General features: G+C 45.7%; 1 protein-coding gene across 1 annotated transcript in view; it reads right to left on the minus strand.

Annotated features, from left to right (window-relative positions):
• The window catches only part of TFAP2D (transcription factor AP-2 delta), a 53,240-nt gene extending 27,478 nt beyond the window's left edge, over nt 1–25,762 (minus strand). The window contains exons 1-5 of the mRNA XM_063118527.1: nt 25,724–25,762; nt 24,260–24,757; nt 20,696–20,756; nt 6,025–6,190; nt 3,367–3,485 (exon numbers count right to left, since the gene is read on the minus strand). Coding sequence (XP_062974597.1) covers nt 3,367–3,485; nt 6,025–6,190; nt 20,696–20,756; nt 24,260–24,757; nt 25,724–25,762 — 883 coding nt within the window. The remainder of the gene's footprint in view (nt 1–3,366; nt 3,486–6,024; nt 6,191–20,695; nt 20,757–24,259; nt 24,758–25,723) is intronic.
• Nucleotides 25,763–26,515: the final 753 nt, after the last annotated feature.

Consider the following 26,515-nt stretch of genomic DNA (forward strand, 5'->3'; position numbering starts at 1 on the left):
CTGTCAAGGTCCACAACCTGGTCCCTCCAGTGGGGCCTTGCTGAGCTCTCCGCCTCAGCCCAGCCCAGCAACTGTCTGTTTCGATCAGGGAAAGCTTCCCGGTCAATTGTCAAGCCACACAGAAAAGCCTTGCTTGTTCAGCAATGGCTGGAGCTGTAAACAAGCCTGTGTCCCAGATTGGAGGGGAAAATAATGAATGTTGCACCGGGGCTGCTTTAGCAGGCAGCTCTGTGTGTGTATATGTGTGTGTGTGTGTGTGTGTGTGTGTGTGTGTGTGTGTGTGTGTTTTCAAGCTCTGAGCAAAGTTGCTTTGGCATTTCAAGGCATCTGTCAAGGTGGTACATAAGGCATGCCCCTTCACTGAAGCCCACCACTTCTACTCTGACTGCAGCTGCTGACCGAAGCTGTAGCATAAGCAACTTTTGGAAGAATAAGTAGGGGGCAGCCAACATTTAAATCATTTACTTTAACTGGGTAAGCCTTAAGGCTGTCTGCTGGCATAGGGAATACGATGCATAGCAGTGGGCGATGGTGGCTCTGGTGTCAGTGGGGTGGTGAATCTGCTCTGGGTTTCAGTCAAAAACAGCCAGAACTCTAAAGGAGTTATCCAAGATACTGCACCTGTGGGTTCAGCATCTTGGATACCTCCTTTAGGGTTCTGACTTAAACTTAGAGCGGATGCACCACCCCGCTGACATCGGAGCCACCAGCCGCCACTGCTGCATAGGCTTTGCTGCTGGAGTCCCTGGTTTGAGACCCCTGCCCCAGGCCCTTGCAACTCCCTGCTAGTTTTTCTCTGCCTTCCCAGATAGCGCCCAGGCAAGGAGAGGAAACGGTCCTTCATGCAGTTGTCTGGTCTGGTCTCCAGCGCTGCTCTTCCGGCTTCATGGGGAGGAGGGTGTGTGTGTGATATAATTTTAGGAAAAGACTCATAACTCAATCCCTGGGATCTCCAGGTACGGCTGGGGAAGAATCCTGCCTGAAACACTGGAAAGCCACTGACAGTCAGTGGCTATAGCTAGACCTAAGGTTTATCCCTGGATCGCCAGGAGTCAAACCTGTTCATCTAGGTGACACACAGAGGATCTGGTGCTCAGGCAGGGGCGAACCCTGGATGATCCCAGGATAAACCTTAGGTCTAGCTGTGGCCTATGTATACAGAGCTAGATCTACCAATGGTCTGAGTTGGTATAAGGCAGTTTCCTACGGACCTCACTTAAATAACCTTGTCTGTTACCAAAATGTCAGTACAGGCACCTTGCTGAGGTATTGAAAACAATACATGACAGCTTACAATTTTAGAAACAAAAGCTACCACTCACTGCTAGTAGGAAAGATAATCTTTGAAATTTTGTTTTCATTTGCAGTTACAATTGCACTAAAACTGCCTCAAAAATGAAGAAGTGTAAAAATTACCTGAATAGAAAAAAGTTGTACCATGTAGCTTCATTTGTGAAAATGTTATCTGATTAACAGTGCAATCTATGGGTGTGTATTCAGAAGTAAGTCCCAATGAGTTCAATGGGACTTACTCTCAGGTAAGGGTGTATAAGATTGCACTGAATCTGATCAAAGTTGGCCACCATCTAAGACCTACTTTGGGGAGCTGAGTGTAAATTGGTGGTTTATTAGTATTTGCTGCTTTACTGGTGTGGGATTAAAGATTAGGGACATGCACCAACCAAATCAGACCCTGATTCGGTGATTCTGAAAACATCTTGTGCCTCAGACTGATTTGGGGGCTATCCAATTCAATTCAGGATCTGGATCTCAATTCATGCCTCTCATTGACTATCAGTGGAAATCAACAAATGGCTTTGTTGCTGTGTGAAAGAATTGGAAGCAGTTGGCAAGAATAGCCACCCCTTTTGAGAGAATGAAGCCGGCAAAATGTTAGGGGGCATTGTGCTACGCACCTTTTAGAGACCCAGCGAAGGAGAGTATTCAGAGTTCTCTGTTGTTTTTCAGCTGTTAGTTTCTGTCTCTTGCCCATCTGGTTTTGCTGCTCAGTCGTTACTTTCCTGGCCTTGGTTTTTATGGATTTTGCCTGCTATTATTCTGGGCTTTGTTGTTATTGTTATTAATATTCTGGTGAGTTTTTATTGTTAAGGTGCATTAAGGAATCTCTGGCAGGATCTACACTATTGCTTTAAAATGGTTTATAACAGTAGTGACAACTGTTGGGGGCCAGGACACACTGCAGATACAGTTTTCAAAGTATTTTGATGTAGACCTGGCCTCTGTGTATGTGTGCATGTGTGTATACATCTACACATTCTATGATACCCCTCTCTCCTAAATGAGAACATTTGCATTATTTTCTCTCTTTCTCTCTCTGCATTACTGGTAAAGACAGAAGCTAAATCGTTTAGGGTGCAACCCTATGCATGTTTAGACAGAAAAAAAGTCCTACAACACCCTGCTACAACAGCCTTGCTAAACATGTATAGGATTGTGGCCTTAACCAACTAATTTTAAGCTGATCTCTATTTTGTTAGCTATTTGGGCTGCAATCCTGAACAAATGTACCTTGGAGTGAGGCTCACTGAATTCAATGGGGCTTGCTTCTAAGTAGGTAAGCAAGGTTGCACTATTGTCTACCTAAGGCATGCTTGTGATTGACTACTTCCTGCTAAGGATCCAAACTGAGGGCAGCATTGTTCAAATCACCTCCTTCTGCCCGCCCCAATTGTCTCTCTAACTTGAGTGAGGATTGAAAGAAGGGAAACAGGAGTGTGTTCAGAGAGGGCAACCACGATGATCAGGGGTCTGGAAACAAAGCCCTATGAAGAGAGACTGAAAGAACTGGGCATGTTTAGCCTGGAGAAGAGAAGATTGAGGGGAGACATGATAGCACTCTTCAAATACTTGCAAGGTTGTCACACAGAGGAGGGCCAGGATCTCTTCTCGATCCTCCCAGAGTGCAAGACACAGAATAATGGGCTCAAGTTAAAAGAAGCCAGATTCCAGCTGGGCATCAGGAAAAAACTTCCTGACTGTTAGAGCAGTACGACAATGGAACCAGTTACCTAGGGAGGTTGTGGGCTCTCCCACACTAGAGGCCTTCAAGAGGCAGCTGGACAACCATCTATCAGGTATGCTTTAGGGTGGATTCCTGCATTGAGCAGGGGGTTGGACTCGATGGCCTTGTAGGCCCCTTCCAACTCTGCTATTCTATGATTCTATGTGAACATCTGGGGATCATGTCACTTGTAGCAGTCCCATATTTGCCAGTGATTTTCTGTTTGATTTTAAGGCAGCTTCTCTGTTGCCTCAAAGTACACAAAAGGCAGTTAAACTAGTCCTGGATCAAAAATCAAAATGGCAACAACAATTATTTATATAGCACAGTATTGCAAATCCTACCTTCTACCAAGGACGTGAGGAGGGTGACGTTTGCTGCTTTCCTTCTTCCAGCAGGCAAATTGAGGCCCAGTCTGTCCAATTTTTCTCTTAAGCAACGTCCTCCATTCTTGGATTTTGCTCTGTCAGGAAAAAGCAAAACAAAACAAAGTCTCACTTTAAAAAAAACAAATACAAAGCAAAATGTCTACCTAAGAGCTGCATGTTCCCAGTTTGAAGCAAAGGGCTGGAATTGACAGAAACACTCTGGGTCTGGAGCTGAAAAATGGGACTGCTGAGGTTCCTACCGGCCAAAGGATCCTGTGACACTGCGGAAGACCCGTGACCAGATTTTCTGATTCCTTTTTGTCTTTCCCCAAAAGACCCATTGGAGGTGGTGTTTGGATTGGGGCCGTGACATGCAGAGGGAGGGGGTAATTTTACTCCCCCAATGACTTCATGATACAAATCTTTTAATGATGCTTCTGAAACTGCCTTCCTCCAGATTTTGAAGTTCCAAATCACTTTCAGTTGTTTCTAAAGTGAAATGGATGCATTCGGGATTTTCATTATTCCATTTCTTGATGCCCAACTTTGTACAGACACCGGGCACCCACCTTTTGCTGGAGCTTTCAGTTCCTTTGGTGCATTTGTGTCTTCATTCCCCAGTTTGTGCTGGGGGCAGAAGGACAACTGAAAGCTGTGGCAAACTGTACATGTTTTGATTTCAGAATTATTTTTAGACATTCTTCTAGTTAAATTGGAATGTAGGAGTGGAATGCAGGGTGGAGCAAACCCGATCAATGTCTAAAGTGGTGGGATGTGGGACTCTTCTCGTCCCTGGAACCCCTCCCCTGGAGGTGCTATTGGGCAGGGCAGTGGAAACCTATGAGTATCCTATGTGTAAACGTCTGGCACATGCTGGATCCTGGATCCTGTATCCTGTCTTTGCATGTACTGTAGCTAGAAAAGGATGTTGAACAAATGATAGCACTCCACAAATAGCCCTCTTTCTCTCATGGGTCCATGGCAGGGGTGTTGAACTTCTTTCAGCCCAACGACTCAATTCTGGAGAACCTCTTGGTGGCTGCGTTCCAGCAATGGACAGGACCAAAGGCAAACTAGGCAGAGCCAAAATATAAAAATGCCAGCATCTTCTCGCTTAAAGCTCCTGCATCTCAAACTTTTAGAATGGGGGAAAAACCATGGGGAAACCAGCCAATCACCAAATGATTGGCAACAGGGGAAAAGGTGATGGGGTCAGGGGGAAGGAGTGTGGCCATCTGAGCAACCACACTGGCCTGGATTGGTGCACCCTGGGCAAGCTGGATTTGGCCTGTGGTTCAACACCCCTGGTATGTTGGGTTTAGAACAAAGGGACTCTGAATGGAATTAATGGGAAGGAAGGAAATAAATGACTTTGACTTATTGATAGAATTTTCTATTAAGGCGAGCAAGAATTGTCGTCATCCCCGTTCATTATCCCTATTCTTTTGTTTGTTTACTTGTTATTAAAGGCATCATTCATTTCATGAATCATTGGGGGTGGCAGAGGAAACACATTTGCTATAGGAAAAGCAATTTGCATTGTCCTATATTCATGTAAAATCAGATCATTTTAGTACTCATATATTAATTGTCTTTTCCCTTTTATCATTGTGGCTCACCTTGTTTGTTTGCTTGTTTGTTTTGCCACCATCTGTGGCAGAGTTGCCTACACAGCTGATTTTGGAAGCTGCTACTGGTGGCCACCATTTTATTTTCTCAGAATGCCCCACATGTTGCAATGTTCTGCCGCACTGGGAGGGGGGAATGGGCACCACCACTATGCAGCAGCTGCCCTTGCCCGCTTCCTTGGAATGATGCAACATCCAGGCCATTTGGAGAAAATAACATGGTGGCCACCAGGAGCTATTGATGAAATCAACTTTGCCGCAGCAGCTGCCAGATGAAAAGTAAATGACAAATGGCCGTGAATGAGTGATAAATGGGCATGGTTGGGATCTTGAAAACTGATCTCTTTTGTACCCATTCATCGGCATATAATTTCATTATCCCAGGTGGTTATTAGAACAGGAAGGACACTTTTAAACAAAATTATTTATATGCCACCTTTCTACCTGAAGGGCCCGAGGTGGCTAACTGATTAAACTACAACCAACCATTGAAATACAACAATAATAAATGGTGTTGGTGTTCCTCCTAACTGTAGGCCTGCCATTTTGGGTTGAGACAGTCAGTTTCCTCAACTTTTATTCAGAGGGACTAACCAGATCTAGCCCCACCATGAAGTCAAATGAACCAATCATTTCAGGAAGTATATTCCAAATGAGGCACTGTCTCAGTGGGCAATTTTTCAAGAAAAAGCATGACACAGATGTTATTGTGACTTAGGTACAAAAATGTTGAAGGAATGCACCTCTTAGGATGCAATTGTATACCCACTTCCATGGGAGTAAGCCCCATTGAACCCAGTGGGAATTATTTCCAAGTAGACATACATACATACATACATACATACATACATACATATGTTTATGATGTGATACACCTATCTAGATGAGCAAGGGAAACAGCATTCCATAAAAAGGTCATTGAGTCCAACTCAAATGTCTATACATCCACCTATAATATAGACTGTATATATTCTCTAATACAATTGCACATAGCTTTTTTTGTTACCTTCTCAAAATCCCTCCCAAAAGAGAGGCATTGAGGCATTCTGGTGGGGATAAGCGTCTCTTCACTTCTGCGATGGTCACTTTGTATTTGGAAGTGGAGCTGAGTAAAGATAAGCGGCCAGGAACCGAGCAAAAGAGATCTGTGGGATTAACTACACACGTACCACCTGAAAATGTATACATGACATGCATTAGAAGGATGTTCAGGTCAAGGGTTTTCAGGCTGAAATGTTCTTGGAGCATATTTGGAGGAAAGTTTATGTGTTTGCCAGTTTCGTCCCATTTGAAAAACACGATTTAGTAGCAGAACTTGTTGGGTTTTTTGGTTTGTTTTTAAATTTACCAAATAAGGGAGTTACAGGAAATGCATATAATTTATTGTGTTGAGAATACCCATTTATAAGAGGTAACATTATGTGATGGGGATTTGTTCTACTCTCTTTCTCTTTTCTTTCATTTTGGTTTTGGGCGGCCTAGTCCCCTCCCCCAGAAAATATGGCCTGGAAAAGAACATGCATCAATTTTATTTTATTTTAAAAAAGATATCCATTGCCAAAGCCTTCTTCCTTAGGAATGTGAAAACAGCAAAGATTGTGTTAAGCTTTCCCCATGACTTTGAATGCCAAGGAGTACCAGGGATGCAGCATTTACCAGAGTTTGGTTTCCCCCTGGAGAAAGATTATTGCAGTTTTATGGCATTTTGTAATATTCATGTTTATTTACAATGTACAGGATGAGCGCATTCCTGGTTTGTACTCCTTTTGACAGCAGGTAGCATCCTTGTTTATATAAAATATTCCCTAGACATAGAAAACTAGATACCAGGGAGAAAGGTTCTAGCATTGTATTCTTCTGTGCATATCCTATCCTCTTACACCCATGAGAAGTATTCACGAACGCAGTCCTTCTTCCACAGTCTGACATGGAATGGACTTACTTCATGATCTAACTGTGTAGACCAGGGTGGGCTGGTTAGACTGGAATCTATTGGTAGATTTTTTTAACGATTTACAGTTAGGGGCCAGATCTACACCAAGCAGGATATAACACTTTCAAAATGGTTTAAAACAGTATATAGAATGTATCCGGGGCCCCAACAGTTGTCAATACTGTTATTAACCATTATAAAGCAGTTGTGTAGTTCCTGCCAGGATTTATGATTCACAATTGTTTAACAAGTGCAAAAACACTTGTTCCTCCCATCCTAAATTAGGCTGCTAATTTTTTTGTGAGAGAAAAGTGAGCTCTGTTCTGTGACTGAAAACCAAATGGCGTTCTATTCTTTAATTGAAGTATGATCTCCCCGCCTACACACCCCTCTCCACCTGATTTTGCACCTGATTCCAGTCAGAGGATCTTGGGATTCAAGGAAACCCCATCCCCCCCAAACAAAGCAGATCATTCAAGCGTGAAGTCTGCCCATCTCTGGTGTAGACAACTGTCTAAATTGTCTAAACAGATCTGAAATGTCTCTTCTATATTAATATGTATACAATTAATATGTATACAAAGCGTTGAGATTAATACAAGTGCTAAATATCCAATCAGTTTTCCAAAGGGTATCTGGAGAGAGAGTAACAGTCTAGATTATTAAAACTGATCTATCTTCAGTATTTGAATCACCTCTGCCCTTCTGTTTATTTTATTTATATCAGTAATGTTTATTTAGAGCAGAGTTAAAAGTAGGCATATTCCATTAATTCATGCAATGCAAGTCATATATTTTGTTATGATCTCAGAAGAGGACATTGTTACATTTATGCTAAGTTCCCAGTATTTGTTCATTGTTGCAAGTTCATGCATTTTTTTCTCTTTTCAAATTTTGCTTTCACAATATTTAATTCATGATTTCTATATGCTAGGACATTCAAGTAGATAATCATAGTTTCTCTCTACACAAGCCAGTTCCCAATTTCTCATTGCCCTGTAGATGGGTGAAGGAACAAAACACAGGATGGGTTTTGCAGAGAGAGAAGGCGGCTTTTGTCTGAATGGCTTGATTTTCAGCAAGCTTCCACCCCAGCAGTGTCCACAAATGCACTCCTTTTCTTTCCCCCATGTAAGGGAACGGTTGCCATTCACTCTCAATAAAAGCTGTACTTGGAGGCACTGAGTTGGATCCAGATTTCGGCATGTGTAACTGGGCTGGTGGAAGTGGGCTTCCCCCCTCCACCTCTTCTCTGCAGTGCCCCCTCCAGTACCTGAAAATGCTACACATAGAGTCAGGAGACTCTGCTGAATGGGGTGAGCTGTGGGGCAGGTGGGGAGGGATATTCTTGAAAATCAGGTGGAGTGATATTCTCCCATTTACAGAAGGCAGATCCTGGATTCAACCCACTGATACAATTGAGGCACAATCTACCTTCCAGCCAATCAGAGTGGGTAGCACAAACACGGGATTCCCCAAGGAATTAAAATATCACCAACACCTATTAGTGTGTGTGCGTGTGTGTGTGTGTGTGTGTGTGTGTGTGTGTACATGAGTGTGTATTTTCCATTCATTTGAATTGCATTCATTTTGATTTTGGTTCATTCATTTTCTGCTTCCCTGTATAAGCTGACAGAGATGCCACATGTACCCAGTTTACAAGGTGACACGTTGCTTTCCATGAAGGGGGCCTGGCAATATATGGTCCTACCCCAACTCACCATGTCACAGATAAGGATTACTCACTGGGGTACATATAACAGTCAGTAGTAATTATAGAAATTGTAATTTATCAATTGTGAAACTTCTGTACATTATGAATTAATTTTATCTCTTTTTGCCAATAATCAGCAAAATTTCTGAGACTCATTTCTCTTAATAAACATATTTACAAAGGGAAACACTAGGTTGGATGCACACTAGGTTAATTGAACTTGCATCCCATTGAAATCAATGGGAAAAGTTAGTCATGACTTCTGCTAAGTCCCATTGCTTTCAATTGAATGTTTGTACAACTAACTTTCTGAATCTACCCCAATGTGATTTGTATTCATTCATATGCAACAGAATTTTTGAACAACAAAATAACAACCAACGTCAGTTATTTGATTCCCTTTGTGTGTGTTTTTTTCACATACATATAATTCTAGGTAAATACTTCTCCTGCTCATCCAGATTCCAATTCAGCCAGATAATGTGTAAATGAGATTAATTATACTGGAAGGCACTTTTCACTTCAGCTCTTGATATATCGGCTTATAGGCAGGTAGAGAATTACCTACAGTCATAGACCTTTTATACCGCAATGCAAGAGACAAATTAAGACTACATTTTACAAACAATGAGGAGCAGCAATGAAATATTAATATTCCTCTTCTACAGTCCAACCCATATGTGCACAAACAATTTGTGCTGAATAAATAATTGCTCCTTGAATCGGGAAACATTTTGTTCCCACGTGCTTCACCTTTTTCAATGTAGGCTTTTATCATTTCAGCAAAAACAAAAACAACCAAACAAAAACCACACAAATGCCATAAATGGCATAGCAATGTTTTAAAGTTGATTCCTTAAGTGATGCCATTTAAAAGAGAACTGAGAACAAACAAAGAGGACACTCAAGAGCTACTTCAGGTACACCTTAGGGGGTTTGGACGTGCCCAGGGGTTTTTGGTTTTTTAAAACCCTTTTTCCTTTGAGTGCTCCCAGGCCAAATGACTTCTGAAAGCTCCCTCCTTTTCAAGTCCAGTTTTCCTTGTTTTATGGGGCAGCTGCTATTTGCCAAGCCCAACTCCGCCTGGTCCTGCAAAATTAGCAGTATGCTTCCTTATTTATTTATTTATTTATTTAGAATATTTATATACTGCTCCCCATTGAAAAATTTCAGAGCGGTGTACAAGGTAAAATGAAAATAAAAACAGAATTAAAACAGTTAAAACAAAATTTAAAAAGAAGCGAAAACAGAAATCCAAGGCTGCATGTTAAAGAATGGCTTCTTGGAATAAAGATGTTTTCAGGAGGCGCCGAAAGGAGTACAAGGTTGGCGCCTGCCTGACCTCCAGAGGCAGGGAATTCCACAGGAGGGGCGCCACCACGCTGAAGGATGGATCTAGGTGGAACCACCAGGAGCAGGCCCTCGGATGACCTCAGTGCAGGTTGGTAAAGGAGAAGGCGCTCTCTCAGGTTGTTGTTTGGGGCTTTGTACACAAGTACAAGAACCTTCAACCTGGCCCGGTAGCGAATAGGCAGCCAGTGCAGTTCCCTCAGCAGAGGAGTTACATGCTGGAAAGGGGCAGCTCCAGACAACAGCCGAGCTGCAGCATTCTGCACTAGCTCCAGCTTCCGGAGCAGCTTCAAGGGCAGCCCCACATAGAGCGCATTGCAGTAATCCAATCTTGAGGTTACCAATGCCTGTACCACCGTAGTCAAGTTATCCCTGTCCAGGAAGATGGTAAAAGGTACTCCGAGCGTGGCAGCTATTTGAGCCTCCAACGGCAGAAATGGGTCTAAGAGTACCCCCAAACTACGAACCTGTTCTTCCAGAGGCAGTGCAACCCCATCCAGGACAGGCAATGAGCCTGTCTCCCGGACTCAGGAACCACTCACCCACAGGGCTTCCGTCTTGCCAGGATTCAGTCTCAGTTTATTGGCCCTCATCCAGCCCATTACTGAGTCTAGGCACTGGTCCAGGACCTGCACAGCCTCACCTGATTCAGTGTTTAGGCCAAAAAGAACAAGCCATACATGGAAAGAAGGAGAAATACAGTGGGCACAAGTAAATCACCAATTAAATGGTGAATCCATTGTTTTAAGGGCATGATGGTAAATTGAGCTTAGAATCATAGAATTGGAATGGACCCTGGAGACCATCTAGTCCAATGCAGGCTTTGAAATGCAGCATGCAGCATTTCCCTGACAGGTGGCCAGCCAGCCTCTGCTGAAACACCTTCAGTGAAGGAGTAACCCCACCCCCCACCCCCCAGTCTATCCCACAGTTGAACAGCTTCCACTGTTAGGAAGTTTCTTCTAATCATTTGGGCTCTTGGAATATAATAAAGCACAATGATTTCCATCATATTCCACATGCCAAATAATTAGATGAAGATGAAATGCATATTCTAAATCTGCATTAATCTGGCTGGTAAACTTAGGGTGACCATATGGAAAGGACGACATGGCTCCTTTGTCTTTAACAGTTGTGTAGAAAATTTGTATGCATGCAGCACCTGGTGAAATTCCCTCTTCATCACAACAGTTAAAGCTGCAAGAGTCCTGCCTTCTTTTGTATCTGGTCACCCTAATGTAAAAAGCATAATTGAAAATCTCAAACCCTTCTAGAGTGACCAGGTACAAAAGAGGGCAGGGCTCCTGCAGCTTGAAATGTTGTGATGAAGAGGGAATTTCACCAGGTGCTGCATGCATAACAAATGTCACCTGCTGAAATTCCCTTTTCTATACAACTGTTAAATATACAGGAACCCTGTCCTCCTTTTCATATGCTCACCCTAGCAAACTTAAATGGCCTTCACTTTAAAACTAGCTATCCAATTAATACTTAAACAGAAGTAAGTCCCCTTATGGTCAATGGGACTTACTCCAAGGAAAGTATGCCCAGGATTGCTGGTGTGTGTGTGAAAAATATTCTAGAGTGAGGTTTGGCAAGATGTGCGTGCATGGGGGCAGGGGAGGGCAGAAATGTGATATTGAAAGCTCCATTTCTGTGCCCAGCTACTTGGGAGTAGCCCCCATTGAAGCCCTCTGTGAGATTTCTTCCTTAGTAACATACTACAATAATACAGCACTACAGCACTACACTTGAAAGGGTGGAAGAAAACATTCTAAATGGCAGGCCACCATCCAAACCTTTTTAAAGGGAGGGTGCTGCACCAGACACCTCTAGAAATGGCACACTTGCTTCCTTGCGTCACCACCACCTGTTTCCCTGACCCGTTAGCCACACTTTTTCCTCTGCCAAGCAAGCTCCACACACAGAAGCAGCTAGACATATGCTATGACACCACATACACAAAGAGGGTGTCTCTATTGCGCCTCTCTTTCCCATCGAATTGAAATTTTCTCTGGTGCCAACCACGTTTTGCTTTCTTGAAGGCTACCAGGAACTGAGATGAAGGGAGAACCACCACTCCTGGCCATCTTGATCGGGTGCAGGACGCAGTGCCTGCTGCCCAAAGAGACGCCGGCTTTCATTGATCCTGCGCCTGCTGCCCATTTCATGATATGATTCCAAGCTGCAGAATTTTAGGAGACAAAGGGGGTTTCCATTTGCTTTGCTCCTTCCCGGGATGAGGTGGAGGTCAGAGATGGGATCAAGGTTTATATAAGTGGGAGCAGTGCAGAGGGAGTGAAGAAGGAACTACCTCCTCTTTCCTAAATTGAAAGCATCCTCTGATCGCCTGCAGGTGCCCAGCCCGGCAAGCGGGCACAGGTAACCATGGAGGATTCCTGAGGGGGTGCTTTCACCACAGACACACCAGGCTCGTAAGTCGGACCCGCCAAGATGTGTGTGTGTGTGTGTGTGTACGGGGGGATTCGGAGGAGGAGAATTTGGCACACCTGCCTAGTTCAAGAGAATTGGCCACGTCCCACGAGTTACAAAACACGTATGTGCTGCAGTGTACCACGGATTCCATTCCATCGGGTTTAGGGTCCCGTGTATAGATCATTTAATCCATGGATTTAAGCCTCAGTGTTGCACACATCTACTTGGAAGTATATCTCACTTGTTTTAATTGGAGCGAAATGGTTTTCCATCATGGTTTAAAAATACCATCTCACCTCATGACGTAATTAATCCCTCGGCATCGCCTATACCCGTAAAATCGCGTTCATTCCCACGGGCCTGAATTCCACAGGATGGGCACAGCCCAAGGCAAGGTGCCTGCCCTCTAAACCCTATGGAAGTCCACGGAGTTTAACACTGAAATCCTATCCACATTTTTATTGAACTAAGCGGGATACATTTCGCAGTAAACGTGGGTGGGGTGTTTTCTCTGGGTATTTCGGGTCCACTGATTTCAGGAGGCTTCCCCTGGATTTTCCGCGTGCGAAAGCGGCAGAGGAACTGCGACTCGTCCTCCTCCTGTTTGGGATTGAAACCGCAACCCTTCCGCTTCACGTTCTTATCGGCCAGATGAAACAGGAAAACCCACACAACCTCTTGAGACCCGAATTATCTTTGGCATGAAACTGATTTGTCTATCCCCGCCAGAAAACATTTTGTTGGCATACCCCGGGCGGGGGGGAAGGGGGCTACAACTCCAGCAGAAGTTACGTTCCACGCAGGCTTGGGACGAATCCCCCAAACACCGCAGGACTGACTTCTGCCTCGCAGGAATAGGGTCGGGCTGCGCTTCCCGCGGAAAGTGGAGGCCTGGCATGGGCCCGAGTCACTTCTGCTGTGTTGGGTCAACGGAATTACCTGCCTGCTTGGAAATACCGTCATAGAAGTGGAGGGGGGACGGGGCTGGGATTCTAACACTCCGTCGTCGTTGGGGACCTGAACTCTTTAGGACGCTCACGCGACAAATGTGCCCGAAGCACAGACAACTGTTGAGGCACCGAGTCCTTTGCTGCTAATCTCCCAGCCAAGCCAAGCGCCCTCTCCTCCTCCTCCTCCTCCTCCTCCTCCAGCACCACCAGTTGTTTCTCCTTAATATCCAGCAACGCCTATAGCGGATTACAGCCGCTCCCTTCGCGTGGATGCTTCTTGCAGCGTCCTTCGCCAATGTGTGCCCGTGTGTGTTCCCTTGCACCCCCCCCCCGCACCTCTCTCTTTCTGCCCCCTCTCTATTGTTGTGTCTCCACTTTAAATCAGCTCCGCTGGAGCTATTAATTAAACAAGCGCATTAGGGCTGTTTAATGGGACTCAAATTGCTTCCTTAAAAGAGAGAGAGAGAGAGAGAAAGAGAGAGAAGGAGGCAGCCGCGTTAATGACAATACATTAAGGGCAAATTATACGTATTACAGGATTATCAAGATTTGGGCAGATAAAGAGCTGACGAGTGGGGAGGGAAATGGGCTATGAGGGGCGGGCAGAGGCCGGCTGACAAGGAAAGCGAGCCCAGCCAGCGCTACTGCAAGGTCGAGGTGCCCGGGGGATTTGTTTCTAGCCGTGGATGGGACGGAGCGAGGGACCCGCCCGCAACCGAGCGGCGCAAAGAGCGAGGCGCGCCTCTTCTCCGGGCGATCCGGGTGCTCGTAACGGCGGGCACTGGATGTTGGAGACGCGCGTCATTGCTGACTTCTCGGGGGGCTCCGGGGCACTTCCTTCCTAGGGGCTGGGGAGGGCTTGAACGGAGGTGGCAGAAACGTGTGGGTCGATGTCCTGCGTGGATCTTTAGGTGGAAAGAAAAAGCACCGTATATTGAAGAGGGGAAGGAGTTGGGGGAAGGAACGGTAGAGGGACAGAGAGAAGCCCTGGAGGCTGGATAGGATCTCATTGGACCCACCCTAACCCTTCCCCCATTTATGTCTATCTCTTTAGTAGATGGACAAGAATTGGGAGTGATATAGACTAGGTCAAATTGGAGCAGGCAGTTCCAGGGACGCAGAGAAGAGTGTCAACAAATAGAAATTACTTGGAGACGCCGGTGCTCTAATGGGACATATGGCTGCACGGTTGTTCTAAGATGTGCCCGAAAAATGGAAACGCTTTAGAAGGAGGAGGAGGAGGAGACCCCGTTTAAGAGAAATAAACAGAACAGTTTCAGTGAAGCAAGAACAGAACAGAGCGTTGCTGTAATAGGGAGCTTAATAACATCACACACCTTGCTCACAAGGAAGTAGTTTGGACTCGGTGAGATTTACTCCCGAGCAAGCGGGCACTGGACCACTTCAAACCTCCCCTATAAACAAAGGCTTTTAAAGCAAGGCTCTGCTCCCTGCTTAAATATGGGGATATGGCCTACCTTATAGGTTCGTTGTCAAGGTTGCTGAGCTAAAGTGGGTGAGGTGCTGTGGGAGTGCTTAAGGGGAAACGCGAGATCCAGCCACGGCCCGGCGTTTTGAAGCCACTGGTGATTTCTACGGGCGAAGGAGGCACATGTTCTGCAGTTAGACTTGAAGTCCGGTCTTGGAAGCCAACTCCACTGAATTCAATGGGACAGCCTTCCAAACAAACGTTCAAGGATTGCTTATGTTAGGCCAGACTGCATCCTATAGTTGTGATATAATTATTTAAATAATAACTGCATGATTCTTATAGACCGATCTTGTCTTATCCCACTCCCGTCCTCCCGCCCCCCCCCCAACCTGGTCCCTTCCAATCGTTTTGGATTTCAACTCCCATCAGCCCCAGTCAGGAATGATGGAGCTGTAGGCCAAAACGTCTGGACTACACGAGGCTGGAGAAGGAAGTCTTACCCCATCCTGTCCCACCCTAATTTCTCTCTCTCTCTTTCTCGCTCTCTCTCAACGTTTCATGCTCTGATCTGGAGAATATTCTGCCAGAAATACTAAGAAATTCCCATTAGATTTTAACCTTCTGTTTAGAAATTTATAGTTAAAACAAACGGAACCTCACTCATTCCTTCCCCATCTGGTTTCTCTTCCCAATTCTCTATTCGATACACCCAGTATGAACAGAGTCTTTTCTAGCAGGGCATATGCGTCGTGGTATATGCTGCCAGAATGAACCATATAAGCAAAACTTAGACCTTTATTTTTTTGGAAAAAAATATTAAAATGTTTGGTCCTAGGTATCCCACCCCCAACCGCCAACCCCCCATCCCGGAGGCTCACTCCACCCCATCCTTAAAACTCTTTCCTCTCGCCCCCGCCCCCCATCGAATGAATGAGTCATTAGGCTGCAGTTTCATCATTAAGTGCCTCAAATTAAAATTGCAGATCAAAGGCCCCCCGATCAAAACCAGGATCGCAAGTGATAGGCAGCGCCTTAAGTAAACACATAAAAGGCAGAAGGCAGGAAGAAGGGGGGGGGGGGGCGTCTATCGCTGCGCTTTATTGGATAGGCTGGTTTTTGGTGACTGATGCTCAGGCTTTTAAAAGCCTCTTTTTTATTTATTTTTATGTATTTTTTAATCAAATAAGATCTGACAATGTTCCTAGCTCGGCATTAATGCCTCAGCCTTCTCATGTCAGTCACCTCTAAGCGGTTTGACAAACTCAAGATCTCTTAAAACGGGAAGAGTTCAGATCATATTAATTCCCCAAAAATGTTTTGATTCAAAGTAGTTTGTATTTTACGTTGCCAAGGGCAATCGAGAAATAGAGATTGCCCATAGCCCGGGCCCCCTTTCTCTCTTCAGGGCCCAGAGGCGATAGCAGTATTTAAGCTTCTGAAATTAGCCTGGGGCAGGGAAAGATAGATGATCACAAAGCGAAACAAGAGCCTCTCTCTCTCTCTCTCTCTCTCTCTCTCTCTCTCTCTCTCTCTCTCTCTCTCTCTCTCCTCCCGCCTTCCTTCCCCCCTTCCCCTTCCCCTTTTTTTGGTGGAGTTTGCCATTTCATAAAACGTCGCAGGAGGGCCAAGTGTCACTGTGTTGTCTACCCCCCCCTTTTAAAAAAAAAAACTCCAAAAATATTTACTAGGGATGGCGGGTTCGCAGATCGTACGCAAACAAAGCAGACGAGGAGGCAATAATAATAATAATAATAATAATAATAATAATAATAATAATAATACACAATCAAACAGGGCACAGATTGATATTTAGAGAAAAATGGCTAAAATAGAAAACTAGCAATGAATGGAGGAGGAGGAGGAGGAGGAGGAGGAGGAGGAGGAGGAGGAGGAAACTGGTGGGTGAAGAAATGTGGGGGGGGGGAGATTGTGTGAGAGAAGGGTGTTTCTTTTTGCTCTCTCCCCCCCCCCCCACCTTGATTAAAAATCGCAGGCGCCTCCTGTAAATAGAAAGTTGGCGTCTTCGCCCGTTATTTCTTTTGAAACGGCCGAGCTGAATATTCAACTTTTAAGGCAAAGCTGCACTAGTCTGTATGTACAACATTAATATGATCTCTGCAGAATTTGGGTCCTCCGAAAGATTACCATATCAAAGCGGGCGCCTGCGGCTGGAGAAGCTATCGATCCGCTCGCAGGAGGTAAAGTAAAGACGATTGGTTGTGATGGTGCGAGCTCGGGGCGAAATCCTGCACACCATTAACTGGAAGTGAGAGCGCTGGGAGCGCGGCCACCGGATCAGCGGCAAATATTGGCTCTGGCTGGTAATTAGCTCGCCAGCACCCACGTCCTGCGCCCCCCACCCCACCCCCGCCCCAGCACACACAAAAAGAAAGGGCCAGGCTTCCCCGGGCCTCATTAAAAAGCAAACACACCGAAGCCGGGGAGCCCGGCGCCACCCCGTGCCTCAGCTGGGGCACGCGAAGTCAGGGGCGGCGGCGGCGGCGGGCCAGAGGCTGCTGCTTGGGGAGGCGCGCCTTTGGAGGGAGGCTTCGCTCAGCTGGGGAGACGGGGCGCGGGGGGGGGGGGCTGTTTGTTTGCCCAGAACAATGGAGCAACCCGATTTGTAGGAGTAGTGGGACAGGACGGGTCCCTTTTGAAATATACACGCCGTGTCCTCCAGGGTCTTGCTTCCTTTCGGCCTCCTATCTCTCCGTTTTATTTTACGCAGACAGTTCCTTTAGTACTGGCCGGTTTCCCCGGCTGCACACTTCTTATTTGTTTCTGGGTCGAAATCCCTCCCGTCCGTCTCATGTTTCCTTCTCCTTCTTTTCTCGACTTCGGAGTGAGAGCCGCTTGGGTCTTTACGGAGTGAGACGTTCCTCCTTCTTTCCTCCTAGTTCTTCTCTCATCGAAATCCCTTCCACTTTTCTCTTCCTTCCTCTTCCCTTGTATGTGTTTCTGGACTGGCATTTCTTTCCCTCCTCGCTTTAGCACCCTCCCGCCCTCAACTCATGGCACTAGATGTTCAAAATATTAGGGAAATCCGGTTTAATACATTTTTATTGATGCAGTGTTAGGAAGGGGGGGGGGGAGCCCTAGCGGATTTATGCGGAGGTTTCCATAGCGCTTAGGCGTGTGGTGTTTTGATGGGTGCTCTTTTAAAAAAAACAAAAATGGACAAAATATTTATGATGTATTTTGAGTCTGTCTTTGAGACGTCTGGGCTGGTCTTTGATATCTCTCCCTCTTTCACCAAGAGATGGACGGCTCAGGGTGCCGGAGCCGTTCAGCGCTTAAGATTAGTTGAGAAACAACCTTCCGTTTTCATGCTGGATTTCTTTTACTATCAATCTTTAAATCCTTGAATAACTCGATCGCCTTTTGAAAAACAGAGGGGGGGGAAGGGGAGGGAGGGAGGGAACGGGGAGCCGTCTTTCTTAACTACAATCAGCGGCTCAGGTAATTGGAAGCTCCTTACCAGGGAAGAGCTTGGAGAAGAGGCATCAACTCGATAAGAAGGGCTCGATAAGAAAATCTCCTTCAGATGGGAGATTAGAGTCCAGTCAAGCAATACAGACACAGCACCCCCAATTGATGGGAACTGAGCCCTTCCCTTTCTCTTCAGTAATGATCCAGCCCAAAGACCAAAGCATGAGCTTATCATTCATTTCAACGGAATTCCAAGGAACCGAACTCAAAATCCGCCCCCCGCCCCTCCTAACATGGGGAACCAGAAAGCATAAGGTGTTGTGAGCATATACCATGTGGCTTATTCCAGAGAAATGGGCCCCGGTTCCACCCCCAGCCTGCAAGCAGCCCCTATAGACTTAATTTCTTTTATTTTTCGTTGCCCCTTCACCCTGTTTACTACACATGCCTACCTTACTCCGACATTTAAGCACACATAAAACCACATATAAAAGACCTCGAAGGATCCTAACACACACACACACACACACACACACACAGAGTACGGCCTTGTATAAATGGGGAGGAGGGCTAACCAAATCCAGCGAAACGGTGAATTTTGGATTTAAAGCGATTTACAATTGATATTACACTGGATGCTTCCACTGACCCATTATGGTGTGGGTGTGTGGGTGTGTTAATGTCAAAGACTTTACTTTTTAGAAGCAGCGCCATAGCTTCCAGTGATCCATACTTCCAAGAAGGAGTATAGCCTAAAGTCATGAAAACACCGTTTATGTATATTTAGCATGAGGATTGGGCAGGTATAAATAAAGCAACCCCAAGCGCCCAGCGCTTCCCTGCCGCTCAAGAAAACTTATCCGCAAGGAGCTGTCCAATTCAGCACCAGAGCACACGTCTGGCCACCCCAACGAGACTTTAGACGGCCTTTGCAGACCGCCTGGGTTCAAAGGACCATGTTTCGCCACCAGCGTCTTGTGATTCTGTTAGTTTTATAGTTTATGTTATTTCTCATAGATCAATTATTATTTCAGTAAAATAAGTCGAGGATAAAGTAAATGTTCCTCTTGTAATTTTGGCTTACGCTTGCCAGAAATAAAAGTAAACTAAATAAATGCAGTTAAACCCGCGGGAAAAGTGAACAATAAATTATATTCAAAGTCCCCAGTTTGAAGTCAATCTACACATATACACATAGGCTAAACGGGTTAGGAAGAGTCTTGCGGTAAGTACAGCTTTACTTCAGCTTTACTGAATTAAATCCTGTTTACTCAGCTGGAAATGGCCTCGTTCATTTCAACTGAATTTACTCCTAAGTAATGTGTTTTTGATGGTTATATTAGCAGGTATCTACTTAAGAGGCTACCCATTGATCCACCGAGTAAAAATAATAATTTAACACTATTCAACGGATGATTAATAACAAAAGGAAATGTACAACTGCCATGCTCCCCGTCTACCAAGTCTTTACTTAACAATAACTATAAACCGAATGCAAATTCTGGCCCACAACCCAACAACTTTGTAAAAGTCTGTCTGTTACCAGTAATATGGTGGTGGCATATGGGGAGAAGCCCCGTTCGTTCACTCCCCCATTCACCCAAATAAAGCTCACATCTAGATGTAAACTCTGGATAAAGTTCTGTTCTCTGACATTTCTATGCCTAGGTAGCACATGGGCCTAAACAAGCTGCCTGTTTCTCTACAGTCTAAAAGATTCTGCTTTACATAAGTAAATAAACTGACCCCCTCCCAATCATTTACTTAATGCATTTAGAATCTGGATTTAGGGTTATGGCTGGCGATAGTCCTGCACCCCCCAAATCCCCAATAATTCTGGCTTCTGATAAGAAGTGGGGTCCCAGATCATCATGCAGGGTATTTTTGTTTGTTTGTTTGTTTAAATGAAAGTTACATTTCTGTTTTTAAACTTTTCTCGCAAACTACCCATGAAAATACTTTTCTTTTTCCCATGCAACTTGTTCCAGCTGCAAATGTAGCTGGGAAATTTACAAAAATGCTTACAAGAAAAAAGAAAAAAGAAAAGAAAAAGAAAAAGAAAAGAAAAAGGGGGATCACATCTCAAAATAATTGCAAGTAGAAAACAGGGATTGGCTTCCATTTCTGAGTCTTACACTAAACATGGTTATTTCTCACTTAATAGAATCTTGCCTAAAGACCCTTCAGAAAGTAACGTTTGTTTAAAACAGCTCCTCTTTCCCAGTAGATTTCTTAGATTTCTTATCATATCCCACTGGGGGGGGGGGATATGATAAAGAAAGCCAGAACTCCAATATAAGTATATATATATTATTGGATTTGGTACCTACTAATTGTCTGAAAATAAAATGTTTAAGACTGATGGGTGAGACACTTATCCATTGTTAGAAGTAACAAAACAAAACAAAAACATAGGTTTTGCAACTTGCTTACCTCTCCTTATCACCCCACCTTGGCCGTTCAACACTAGCCCACACTGGGCCTCCACTGAACCCTTGAATAAAGAGAACAAAATTAAATCAGAGATAGAGATCCATAGAGGTAAAATGCACAGGTTGATGGACCTAGCGGCATGTGGTTTGGAAGAGACTGCATTGAGATTGTCACTGAAATAACACCTCTCCTACGAAATCGCTAAAATATTGGGGGGGGGGGAATCTTGTATTTTTCAGAACCTCCTTCCCAGAACAAACACAACTCCTTTTCTATTCTCAGATATGATGATCTTTTGTCTGAATGATTGATTGGCAGGCAGACAAAGAGGAAGAGAGGGAGGCTGAGCAGACGAAAGTTTCCAAACAAGGGATATTTGGGCGGCGTGGGGAAGCGGGGGGGAGCGTAATCTGAAATGGAAGTGACGAGATACTTGTGGAACACCCCAGGCAAACACCGAGCTCCAACGTGAAGCGGCCAGGTGTCACAGCATCGCCACCACTTTGGAGCTAAAGACAGGAAAGTAAACCGACAGATAGACCTGGAGACGGGGGCCGGGGGAGGGAGCTAGGAAGGGCTGCCTGCGCCAGCGCAGCCATGGGGGCCTCTCCGCCAGATAGCTCGGGCCTAAACTGCGTCGGGAACCTTCACAATGACGGAAGGAAGGTCCCCTTCGCTCGTACAGAGGATGCTCATTGCAACACCTCATCCTCGGAGGTGCGCTCATAGGAACCCGCTCGCCCCCTCTTCACCAAGGAAGCGCCATCTCTTTGCTTTAAGATAGACGCGGAGGCAAGAAGGGTTGTTTTTTAAAAGAAAAAAAGGAAAGAGAAAAGAAAAGAAAAAGAAACATTCCCCTTTCTTTCTGCATATGTGCGTGCGTGTATGCCTTCCAAGGCAAGCCCTAAATCCTTTTGTCCAGTGGAAATGTGTTAAAAGACGCATTTTCCTTTACAAACAAACGACATGAAAGAGGCCTTTAAGGGTGTTAACCTACCCAACAGCCCGTGAAGAGTTAAGTACATGCGGAGAAAGAGTCGGAGCATAATGGTGTGTTGGGGGGGGGGGAGCCCACTTTACAAAAAAAACCATCTTTACAGTCCTCCTCCCCGGCTTTTGCCATATTGACGCTGGCCTAGAAAACCCCCTTTTCAAGGCCTCTTTTGAGTTTAAGTGTTCTGCCTTAAAGTGATTATGAAATCAATATGGACAAAAACTGGGCGACTGAGCATAAATTAAAGCGGTGATGGGAAAAGGTGTGACAGTTTCCTTTGTTGCCCATGGAAAATCTTTTTAAGGGGCTCAAAGATGCCCACTCCGGCTCCAAGACTCCTTGCATCTGTTAGGCTGACTTAAACAGCCTTCCAAACTATTGGACTTTCACTTAACATTCTGAGCAGGGGAAAGTATATTTACATTTGTTGCATTAGAAATGAGGCATATGTTGATGAAGAAAGTGGAGCGTGTGGGGGTGGAGGCATGAAGAAGAAAATAAAAAGACTGGTTAGGAGTCCCTCTCTTGGACGTGTTCCTCCACCTCCCCCCCCCCCCCCCCCCCGGCCGTTCAACTATCATCCATCTTGAGGCTAGTTTAAAAAACTAAAAACCAAAACCCCTCTAAATAAAACCTAGAAGTAAAATTTACAACCTTTTCGAGCAGTCTAAACCTCATAGTTTGTAGTTGAAAGAAAGAAAACCATGACAATGTAATCAGAAGAGAACAGTAATCGTGTGTAATAAATAATTATATCGGACATCATGCATTATCTACAACTGAAAAATATAGACATGTTTTACCGATTTGACTTTCTTTCTTTTTTCTCCCCCCCCCCCCGCTTTGTGTGTGTGTGTGTGTGTATTTTTGGACACCTCCATCAAAAGCATAGAAATTTAAGGAAAGAGAGGTGATGATCCTATTCTATCGCCTCTTTAAATTAAAAACAAAATGGATTGCGTTATCTTTGAAACGATTCCTAAAATTAGAATCTAGTCCACCATCTATAGCGCTTGGTGGTGGTGGGGGAAGGGATGTTCGAAGGGGAAACACGTTGTTTGGTCGGATGACATTGCACAAGTGGCCCAGTTGAATGGCACTAAGTCGAAAATTGGATAAACTATGGTGCTTTTTTGCACAGGATTTAGGCATTGTGTGCTGCCATGCAAACGTCTCTAATCCCTCCTTTTGAAAAAAAATAAAATAATACAAGGCTTTGTGCCATAGGGGGAGAAAATGTACAGCTAAAAAATCAGCAGCAGACGTGGTTATAAAAAAAGGGGGAGTAAATAGGTCTTAGTGAAGCTAAATAGTGAATGGCAGATTTGGGAGAAGGAGTAGTGAGGAGGAACATAAGGGAAGCCCTTGTTGAAAATGGAAGGGTGGTGGTGGGGTGGGATGGGGGGGACAGAAGCGTGGAAAATTATTGAGTGGATTTCAATGCAGAAAGTCAGGTTTTAGGGCGCTCCTTCATTCTTGTGTAGATGCCACAATGGATCTACTGGAGAGGCCCTTCCTTTAGTTAGTACACACACACACACACACACACACACAATCTAAAAGAGGGAAAACATTTTTGTCTGAAAAGAAGGCTCACTATTAACAACAACAACAACAACAACAACAACAACAACAACAGCCTGAATTATTTGGGGTGGGGTGGGGAGTATGACAAGAAAACCAAGGTAAAACGTGTGCGTGCTCTTTCCGTAAGGGCAGGCACAGTAACGGCAGCCGAATCCACTTCTCCATAACTACCTGGATGAATTACTCTCCTCCTCAACTGCTTGATAGAATTTCATGTTGCCTCTCTGTGATGGCAAAACTAGTAAGGCCCAATAATAATAATAATAAAAATAATCACCTTCCTTGGATGTCCACCACTTCATAACTAATATAAGTGCTCGAATTTTTACAGTGCTGCAAGACCTTGTGTGTGTGTGTGTGTGTGTGTGTTTGTGTGTTTGTACATGACAACAGAAATAAACAGAAATGTGAGTTGGAGGAAGAAAGAGGGAGAGAGAGGGAGTAAAATAAGTGTAGATGCACACCCTTTGGATACCCAGAGAGTAAGCGGATAATTGGCTGAATGTATGGTTGAACCGTCTCTCTCTCTCTCTCTCTCTCTCTCTCTCTCTCTCTCTCACACACACACACACACACACACACACACAGAGAGAGAGAGAGAGAGAGAGAGAGCTTCTTTAGCTATGACACTGCGGTAGCGCCCGTCGTATCCTAATCCGATCCACCGCAGCTTTGCACAGCTCCCTCGCTCTGGCCCCATGCGAAGTTTCGCAGAGGGCGAAGGGGTGGCGCGAGGCCAGCGAGGGTCTGTAGGGCCGGGACCTTTCTGCCTGGCGCGCGCACCCCCCTCGGGCTTCCCTAGCGCGCCCGTCCCCTCGGGCCGGCGAAAGGCGGCTCGTCCGCGCAGGAGCCTCCACGCGGCCGAGGACGCCGCTGCGCTTCTTTCTGGAGCCAGCCGGGGCTTGGGGGACGAGCGTGAGTGCGGTCCGGGGCCGGAGGGGATCGGGGCCAGCCCTCTGCCCTCGGAAGCGCCCGCGGTTTACCTGCAGCTCGTCGGCTCCCGAGGCGGCCAGCCCAAGGCTTGGTCCGGGCAGGAGTCTTTGATCTGGATGCATCCCATACTGGGAGCCATGGCTCATAAGCGAAAGGTCGTGGCGCCGGTAAGCGTCTAGGCAGCCCAGCTCCCTCCTCTGCTCGTCCAGGCAGGAGGACTTGAGCGCCCGGGCGTTGTGCAGGTTAATGAAGTCGGTGGGTTCTCCATGGTGGATCTGCTGGTAGTACTGCTGCGAGTGGTGGAGCGAGTTCAAGGAGTAGGCGTCGGGGTTGACCGCCGGGTGGCTGTGCTGGAACTCGTAGTGGAAGGACTGGTGGTGCAGGGGGGTGTACTGGTGGTTGGTGGAGAAGTAGGGGGAAGCGAACTCAGTGCCGGTGGTGGAGTACGTGAGGGGCGACGAGGAGGAGTAGGCGACGGTGGAGTTGGCCACAGACTCCAGGCATCCCAGCTGCATCAAACGGTAACTGTTTGATCCGTCATGACGTATCTGAAAGGAAGAAGGGAAAAGGTAACCCAAATACTGCAGGTTTGGCATTGAGGACGAGCGGGGCTCCGAAGCACCCCGTCCCGCCTAGCTCCCCCCCCCGCGCCCCGCGGCCAAAGTTTCCTTTAGTCGGGACACTCTCCAAGCCAACCTTCCCCATACACCTTGGGCTGGTGGTGTCAGGCAGGTCTGGGCTAGGGGGGCTGGCTTGTTTGTTTGTTTGTTTGTTTTTAAAAAGGGGGGAGACACACACGCACACACACGCACACACACACACACAGAGAGAGGGACCCCTACACATGAAAGCGAGGAGTCCACACCGTCTCGAAATAAAGCTGCTACTTGGTTGCGATCGCGGCTGGGCTGATGGTCGATGAAACCAGAAAAGTCAGCCGACACAAAAGCTGTAAAACTCCACGTTGGTATCAACCGCAGAAGGGCCGGTCTAATCCTCCTACGGTCCTAACTCTCTGGCTAGGCGCAGCAGCCCGCTTTGGAGAACGGGCTCGGCGCCTCTCGGTGCGCCTGGGCTCCCTACACGCCTTTAACGCTCCTTAGGCAAAGATCTCCGTCCAAAATCTTCCCTTCCGACCACCTGAGTGGGAGTCGAGAGTTTCCCGGGCCCCGGCTTTCCATTGTGCTCTCTGGCTATTCTTAAGACTATTTGCCACCTTCCATTTCATGGTATTATTGGGGCTCTTAGTCTGTTTTCCTTCCGGCAACCGTTTGAATGCAGCAATGGGTTTGCCCCTTTCCCGGCGACAGATGTCATAACGAATTTTCACTCTTTACTTCTCGGAGTTCTCTCTGAAGCCGGATTATAATTAAATGTAACGGTCCAATGTGGATTAACAAAAAAATGGAAACAACCACACACAGGCACACTCGACATGCACACACATATAAGCACACACACGCACACACACACACGCACACACACACACGCACATACACACACTCACAAAATACCTCCGCATCGTGGACGAGTCCTGGAAAGGTAGTTGACATTTTGGGTTCTCCGAAAGAGGCTCAGGATTAAATTCCTTCTCCAAATTTAAAAGGAAAGAAACGAACCAAAGCAATCATCAAACCAACAGTAATTTAAAAATTAAAAATTAAAAAAGTTAAAAAATGTAGTCATCTCCGTTTCGCCCAGTTGTGAAAAATATATATATGGGCATAGAGAATACTTCTATCTAAAGACAAAAAAAGGCTTTGCAATGTGTCTGCATAGGTCTCCAGCTTTTTTCCACCGTACACCCTTTTAAAAACCTGTAGGAACAATTTTTCCCTCTGCACAAAAGCAGCTCCCCGGATCAGATTTTGTACTTGCTGGGTATTTCTTTGGCTGATGTCGTAGGTCCCTTGGTAATATAGAAGTTTTGAAAATTAAGCATCAGCACTGAGAACTGGGAGGACAATAGATAGAGCAGCTTCATCCCAGGAGACAAGGAATAAATATTGTATCTTCGCCTAATAAGGAACTGTAGGTTCTTTCAACGTTTTTATACATTTTTCCTTCACTCTTTTACAACGCGTTTCCCCCCCCCCCCCCCATACTCAGGCTATTGTGGGACTTAATCTCTTCGAAAAGGGCCTTTTTAGACACAGATTATTGGGAAGAACTAGATCTAATACATAAAACAATATAGATGAATTTGAACCATACTTTTCAATGGGTAAGTGTTACTTCTCGCTGACTGTAGTTTTTGCTCCCCCCCCCACACACACACCCCGATATTGACCCAAAACAAAGGGTTG

This window comes from Elgaria multicarinata, chromosome 2 (genome assembly GCF_023053635.1).
Source record: "Elgaria multicarinata webbii isolate HBS135686 ecotype San Diego chromosome 2, rElgMul1.1.pri, whole genome shotgun sequence".
NCBI classification, from domain to species: Eukaryota; Metazoa; Chordata; class Lepidosauria; order Squamata; family Anguidae; genus Elgaria; species Elgaria multicarinata.